Source organism: Numida meleagris, chromosome 32 (genome assembly GCF_002078875.1).
Source record: "Numida meleagris isolate 19003 breed g44 Domestic line chromosome 32, NumMel1.0, whole genome shotgun sequence".
Classification (NCBI taxonomy): domain Eukaryota; kingdom Metazoa; phylum Chordata; class Aves; order Galliformes; family Numididae; genus Numida; species Numida meleagris.
In genome coordinates, this window is record NC_034437.1 from 836589 (window position 1) to 843410 (window position 6822).

General features: G+C 67.6%; 3 protein-coding genes across 6 annotated transcripts; 1 reads left to right on the forward strand and 2 right to left on the reverse strand.

Moving 5' to 3' along the window:
- On the reverse strand, positions 9 to 425 carry LOC110389145 (lens fiber major intrinsic protein; the record flags this gene model as incomplete). The annotated part of the gene is made up of 1 exon (XM_021379083.1): positions 9 to 425. A coding segment is annotated over exon 1 (390 nt), but the record flags the coding sequence as incomplete, so codon positions are not given.
- Positions 1246 to 3736, reverse strand: LOC110389231. 4 transcript variants are annotated; one of them, XM_021379225.1, is made up of 4 exons: positions 2958 to 3736; positions 2039 to 2560; positions 1891 to 1971; positions 1246 to 1502 (listed from the first exon to the last, which is right to left on the reverse strand). In XM_021379225.1, the coding sequence occupies exons 1-4, from the start codon at positions 3699 to 3701 to the stop codon at positions 1281 to 1283; spliced, it is 1569 nt and encodes a 522-aa protein (XP_021234900.1). In that variant the 5' UTR covers positions 3702 to 3736; the 3' UTR covers positions 1246 to 1280. The 4 variants fall into 4 exon arrangements, with proteins under 4 accessions (XP_021234900.1, XP_021234901.1, XP_021234899.1 ...); XM_021379224.1 differs by having other exon boundaries at positions 1364 to 1971; positions 2039 to 2173; positions 2240 to 2560; XM_021379226.1 differs by lacking the exon at positions 1891 to 1971.
- On the forward strand, positions 4319 to 6746 carry RBMS2 (RNA binding motif single stranded interacting protein 2; the record flags this gene model as incomplete). The annotated part of the gene is given in 10 exon segments (XM_021379228.1): positions 4319 to 4446; positions 4648 to 4799; positions 4919 to 4977; positions 5563 to 5654; positions 5746 to 5903; positions 6011 to 6090; positions 6170 to 6279; positions 6378 to 6424; positions 6515 to 6608; positions 6699 to 6746. Coding segments are annotated over 10 exon segments (909 nt in total), but the record flags the coding sequence as incomplete, so codon positions are not given.

Sequence of the window (6822 nt, forward strand, 5' to 3'; positions counted from 1 at the left end):
CACCGACGGGCGGAGGGCCGCCCCCCAGCCCCGCTCACCGCACTGACGCCCAGCGTGCCGCGCACGGCGGCCGGTGTCACCCCATAGAGGACGCCGGCCCCCGCCAGGGCGCCCAGCAGCTGGGCCAGCAGGTAGCCCAGGGCGCGGGGCAGGGAGAGCTGCGAGGCCAGCAGGAAGGCCAGCGTGATGGCCGGGTTGAGGTGCCCTCCGCTGACGTGCCCCAGCGCCTGCACCAGGGTGGCCTGGGCCAGCCCGAAGGCCAAAGCGGACCCCAGGACCCCGTGGGGGCCCGGGGACCAGCGTAGCGAAGCCCCCAGCCCCAGCAGGGTGTAAAGGAGGCTGCCCAGGAACTCGGCCAGGATGGCCCTCCAGAAGGAGGACGAGCGCAGCTCCCGCATGGCCCGGCCCCGCTGCCCGCTGCGGCCCCGCTCCCCTCCCGGGGGCCGCCCGCACCCACCTTTATAAGCCCCCCCCCAGCCAGCCCCGGGGGTGGGACCCCACCGCTGCCACCCCCCCTTAACCGCTTCGCTGCCCGGGATATGGGGTGGGTGAGGTGCTGTGCAGGACCCCAGTGCCCCCCCTCAGGGGCAGTCCCACAGCCCTGAGAGAGTGGGCACCCCCCCAGAGCTGTGCCCCCCACCCCTGGAGGTGCCAGTCTGGGGGGTGGCTCTGACCCATAGGTACCGTCTGGGGGGCCTAAGGTCAACAATATACTTGGGGCTGTGGGTGACACTGAGACCCCCCCCCTGCCAGCCAGGTTTTGGGGGGACACTATGGGAGGGCAGCGCTGAGAGCCAGTCCTCCCCAGCCCCACATCCTGGGGGCTGCAGGTGCCCCGTGCCCAGCCCCACATCACGGGGGTGCAGGTGCCCCCCCCGGGGGGGCTGCCGTGGCCCCCCCGCCTGGCTCTGGTGCATTCAGGCTGGCTTAGCAGGCACTAAGCCCCCGGCCGGGGGGATTAGGGCTCAGCGCAGCCATTGGCGCCCGCAGGAATCTGCCGGGGCTGCAGAGGCTCCGACAAAAGGCTTTGCTGCGCTCAGCGCCCGCACAGGACAGGAGCAGCCCCCCGGCCCCCACCGCGAGGCCAACAGGGGGGTACGGCTCGGGGGGAGTGCAAGGAGAGGCCCCACAGTGACCCCCTGCACCGGGACCCCTACCCCCAACACCCCACAGCACCACTCTGCGCTCATCTCTGGCCCAAAGCCACCTTTAATCCCCACTGGGGAAGAGGATGGTTGGGGGGGGGGGAGCAAGAAGGCAGGAGCCCCCCAGCCCTCCCATCAGGCTGTGCCCTGGCCCTGGGAGGCTGGGGGGGGGGAACGGGCAGCACTGGGGGGGGCAGTGGAGGGTGAGGAGTGGGATGGGGTAGTGGTCTCCACCAGCGCCACGTCCCGGCAGGTGAGGCAAGCACCCAGCTTCTCCCAGGAGGCACCGGGGGCGAAGATGAACTCATAGCAGAGCCCGGCCAGCACCGCACCCAGCACCGGTCCCACCCAGTACACCTGAGGTGGGGGGGGGGATCAGTGGGGCGCAGTAGAAGCGGGGATACCCAGGATGACACGAGGGTTGGGGGCTGCCAGGGGATGCAGGGCCCACACTAGGGATGGGGACCAACTGGAGGGAGCTGTTCCAAGAATGAGGAGGGAACCACGCTTGGGATAGAGCAGGAGGGCCCAAGGATGGGGATGGGGGGGCCCGTCCTGCAATGGGGGGACCAGGAGGACCCCATTTGGGGATGCAGCTGAGGGTGACTCGGGGGGAGTGCATGAAGGGGGGGGTTAGGGATTGCTGTCCTGGGGGAGGATGGGATGGGAGGGTCACACGCTGCAGCCGTGGGCACCCATCCCCGCAGTGGGGTCTCTGGGGGAGCCCAAAGATGCTGTGACTCACCCAGTGGTCGTCCCAGATGCCGGTGACGATGGCAGGCCCCAGTGAGCGGGCCGGGTTCATGCTGCCCCCCGAGAACGGCCCCTGGGGGAGGGGGTCAGGACTGGCTGGGCCGGGGGGCCGCAGGCAGGGGGCACTGGGGGGTCCTTACCGCAGCCAGGGCGCCAGCGATGATGGCACTGCCCAGGGCCACGTGGTTGGTGGTGGCAAAGGTGGTGAGCGCCAGCTGGAAGGTGGCAAAGATCTCCCAGGCCAGCGCTTGCCCCGCTGTTCCCCCTGCACTCACCTGTGGGCACGGCAGAGCCTCAGCACCCAGCGGCACCGGGATGGGCACAGGCACAGGGACACTCACCCTGGTGACCATTCCGGTGGCATCCGGCAGTGCCAGGCGTGCGGCGGTGGCAGCCAGCACGGCCCCGGCGCATTGTGCCAGCAGCGTGGCAGCCCCACGCAGGGCACTCAGTTTGCGGGTGCAGAGCAGTGCTAGGGTGAGTGCCGGGTTGGCCTGGGGTGCCCTGAGGGCACAGGTCAGTGTCCCAGCCGCCAACCCCCCCGCCAGCGCTGGCACCAGGGGGCTGGGGGCTGCTGAGGCGCCCAGGACCACCCCAGTGAAGATGAACGTTGCCACAGCCTCTGCCAGCACCTCCCGCCAGAAGCGCCCGCTGCGCAGCTCCTGCGGGCACGAGGTGGCTGGGTGTCAAGGTGATGGGGTGTCACGGTGATGGGACCCTTTAGCAACTTGGTACCGAAGTGATGGAGAGCCAGTGATGACCGATGTAAGTAACTAGATGCCTCAGCAACCAGGAACCACGGTGACAGAGGGTGTCTTGGCGACAGGGCACCTTGGCAATGGGGTCACCGTGGCAACTGGAGCAGCCCAGGAATGGGGGATCCCCATCGGGGGGAAACAGCCCCTCCCCCCCCCCCCCCCCCAGCAGGGTTAGGGGCTGAGACCACAGGCGACGGGGGCCATGAGCCTCATTCTCCTGACAGGGAAGGACCCCAGAGCCTCATAGCTAGGGCTCAGGGACAGATGGGGGGCTGGGGTCACGCGGCTCGCGAGGCCTTACCTCCCCTATGGCCATGGTGCAGCTGAGGGACCAAGGTGAGCGCAGAGGATGCCCGAGGCAGGGGCACCTCCCACCCCCTGGTCCTGCCAACCCCCCTGGATGTGGGGAGGGAGGACCCCACACCTGGCACAGAGCATCCCCAGAACACAGGAGGGGGCTGCCAACAGGGCACAGCCACGGCAGGAGCTGCGGGGGGGCTGAAATTGGGCTCGGGCACCCCAGGATGCTCTGGGTGCCATGGCAACGTGCAGGGGCACTTTGGGGTGTTGCCACGTCAACCAGCACCAGGTGCCCAGGCGGGAGATGAAAGGCAAAGATGAAAGGAGTGGGTAAAGAGATGAAAGAAGGGGGGGGGTGGGGTGGTTCAGGGGACGGTGTTTGTGGGGGGAGCAGTAGATGGGGCCAGCTCTGCTCACAACACAGAGCCAGGAGGGCACCGGGGAACCCCTCACAGGCCCGATTCTGGGGGCAGCAGGAAAGGATGGGAGGGGCCGTGGAACCGGGGCTGCCCCCAGCCCTGCTGCAGCCCGAGGGGGGGGGGTGAGGGGGGGCCGGGCCCCACGTCCCTGCCAGCTCAGCAGCCCCACACATGGCGTGAGTCAGCGGGTCCCTGCCCAGGGCCTGGCTCAGCACAGCCCCGCAGCCTCCCCGAAAGAGCCAGAACAATCCCTGCACAAAGGGCCTGGACGGGGACGGACGCACTGACACGCAGCCCGCATCCCGTGAGCCCTGCCCCCAGGACATGGGGCTGAGGTGGGGGGGGGACGGACGGACGGACAGTGCAGTTCCACGGCCCCACGGCCCCCAGGGGCCCTCTGTGGGGCACAGGCCAGGCCACACAACCTACTTCAGCCCCACAGGAGGCTCAGGTGCTCCTCAGGCTCTCTGGGACGCGTTACCCTGCCCTACAACCCCTCCAGAGGACCCTCTCCTGCCCCACAGAGCCCCCCCGGCACACGCTGCCCCACAGAGGCCCCCGCTGCCCCCAGATCCCCTCTGCCCTTCCGGGCCTGAAGGATAAACCCGCGAGGCGCCAAGATGGCGGGCCCCTGTCCGCCTTCAGCCGGAGTCACGCGGCGGGGGTGGGAGGTGCCAAGATGGCGGCGGGGCACGTGACCGACAGCTCCAAAATGGCTGCGCCCATGGATACGGTGCGACCGCCTCCGCTGTGGGGGTAATGGCGACGGGGGCGGGGCTTTGCGGTCTTAAAGGGGCCGCGCCCTCCTTATAGGCCTCGGCCGTTGCAGGCCCCGGTTACCGAACCCCGCTAACACGGGGCTGTATCCCCAAAAACCCCTTTAAAGCGCGGACCGGGCCTCTTCCCGAGCCTTTCACTCCTAGGCCGCAGCCGCCCGGCGGGGCCCGCCCCGGATCCCGCGTCACGTCAGGCGGAGCCGCCCGCCCCGCCGCGCGCTCCGGGATGCTGCTCTCGGTGCCGCCGCCGCGCCCGGGCCTGGCCGCCTTCGCCTGTAGTAAGGGCGGAAAAAAGGTAAATGGGGGTGGGGGGGGAGGACAAGGCCTAGGCCGCCCTTCCCTCCGGGCCTGCCACGCCAGGCCCCGCCGCCCGCCCCTTCGGGCCTCCCTCCGGGCGGGCGGCGGGGCCTGGTGGGGCACGGCCGGAGTGGGAGGCGGCCCCAAGCGGGACCGGGCCTCGGTGACACCGACTGTCCTCCCCTCCGCCGCCCCCCAGCAGCCCTATGTGCCGCCGTCGCAGCCCATGGGCCCCCCCAGCCCCAGCCCTTCTTCCGGGGGGGCGGGCGAACAGCTGAGCAAAACCAATCTGTACATCCGGGGGCTGCACCCCGGGACCACCGACCAGGACCTGGTGAAGCTGTGTCAGCCGTGAGTGGGGACTTCGGGGGGGGGATGCGGGGGGCTTCGTTAAGGGGGGGGGGGGGGCAATTAGGAACACCCCTTCCCCTTCCCCCCCCCCACACGCACACACTTGATTCCTTATACAGTTATGGGAAGATCGTCTCCACCAAAGCCATCCTGGACAAGACGACCAACAAGTGCAAAGGTGGGGGGGTGGGATCTGGGTTTTGGGGTCCCTCTCTTATTTAGGGTATAAAGGGAAAAAAGGGTAATGGTTTGGGGGGGGGTCCTTTTTGCTGTATTTAGAGCCTAAGGCAAAAGGGAGGGGGTTCAGGGTTTTGGGATCTGAGGGAAGGGGGGGTTTAAGGCTTTGTAGTTGGGATTGGGTAGTTGTAGTGAGGGTTGGGGTCTGGAAATCAGGGTTTTGGGGTCACTTAGTGTCTAAAGGAAAAGGACTTGGGAGGTATCAGGGGTTTGAGGTCCCTTTCGCTGTATTTAGGATTGGGGGTGGGGGTCAGAGTTTTGGGGTCTCTTTCACTATATTTAGAGTCTAAGGGGAAAATAGGGTGTTGGGTTTTATGGCTTAAGGGGAGGGGATTAGGGTTTTGGGGTCACCGTCACTGTATTTAAGGTCTAAGGGAAGGAGGGGGGGGTTGCATTTTGGGGGCCCTTTCACTGTAATTATGGTCTAAGGAGGAGGGGGTGTGTTGAGGTTTGGGGGTCTGAGGGAAAGGGGTGGGGTTCAAAGCCTTGGGGTCCCTCTCACTCTGTGTGCCCCCCCCCCCCCAAGGCTATGGCTTCGTGGACTTCGACAGCCCCACAGCAGCCCAGAAGGCGGTGACAGCGCTCAAGGCCAGCGGGGTGCAGGCACAGATGGCCAAGGTAAGGCCCAGGGGGGGGGGGGGGAGGGAGGCCTCAAAATCCGGACCCTCCCCAGCGGGTGACCTCGCCGCCCCCTGATCCCTCCCCACAGCAACAGGAGCAGGACCCAACCAACCTCTACATCTCCAACCTGCCGCTGGGGGTGGACGAGCAGGAGCTGGAAGCGCTGCTGAAGCCCTTTGGGCAGGTGGTGTCCACCCGCATCCTGCGGGACCCCCACGGGGCCAGCCGCGGTGTGGGCTTTGCACGGTATGGGGAGATGTGGGGCTGGGGGAGCCCGAACAGCGAGTTGGGCTGCGTGGGCCCTGGGGGGGGACACCCAGGAGGGCCCCCTCCAGCCGTTTTCCCCCCACCAGGATGGAGTCCACGGAGAAGTGCGAGGCTGTCATCACTCACTTTAATGGGAAGTACATCAAGACCCCCCCAGGGGTGCCAGGTAGGCTGTGTGGGGGGGGGGGACAGGGGAGCAGGGTGGCTGGGTGCTGGCTGATGACACTGACAGCCCTCCCCCACAGCCCCCCCGGACCCGCTGCTCTGCAAGTTTGCAGACGGGGGGCAGAAGAAACGGCAGAGCCAGGGCAAGTTCGTGCCCAATGGGAGAGCCTGGGCCCGGGACAGTGACGCGGTAAATGGGGCCTGGGGGCAGAATGGGGCACGGTGAGGGGGTTCTTATTTGGGGGGGCAGAGCTGTGGGGCAGCTCTGACTCCTCTGTCCCCTCCTAGGGCACTGTGACCTTGGCCTACGACCCTGCCACAGCGCTGCAGAATGGGTGAGTGCCCCCCAGATCCCATGCTCCTGGTTGTGGGGGTGGGAGGCAGATGGCTGTAGCCTCCACCCCATAACCCACTCCACCCCACAGGTTCTACCCTGCACCTTACGGCCTGGCCCCCAACAGGATGATTGCGCCCACCGCCCTGGCCCCCTACCTGCCCTCACCTGTCTCCTCCTACCAGGTAAATGGGGGCACAGGGTGGGGGTTCCCTGCAGGGTGGGGGTCCCTGCAGTGGGCTGGCCACAGCCCCCACCCACTGGTTGCTCTGCAGGTCCACAGCCCCACCTGGATGCACCAGTCCTACCTCGTGCAGCCCACGGTGAGCACAGAGGGAGGGGACGCAGAGCTCCTCCCACCCCTTGCTCCCATATCCCCACCCCCCACGTGGTCAGAGC

Excerpts from the sequence above, each read along its gene's own strand:
- LOC110389231 (XM_021379223.1), bottom strand. The coding sequence starts at position 3,701 with ATGTCCTGGGGGCAGGGCTCACGGGATGCGGGCTGCGTGTCAGTGCGT. Across the intron at positions 2,561-2,957 it reads GCACCATGGCCATAGGGGAG|GAGCTGCGCAGCGGGCGCTT; the intron begins GTAAGGCCTCGC and ends TCGTGCCCGCAG. Across the intron at positions 1,972-2,038 it reads TCGCTGGCGCCCTGGCTGCG|GGGCCGTTCTCGGGGGGCAG; the intron begins GTAAGGACCCCC and ends CCCCTCCCCCAG.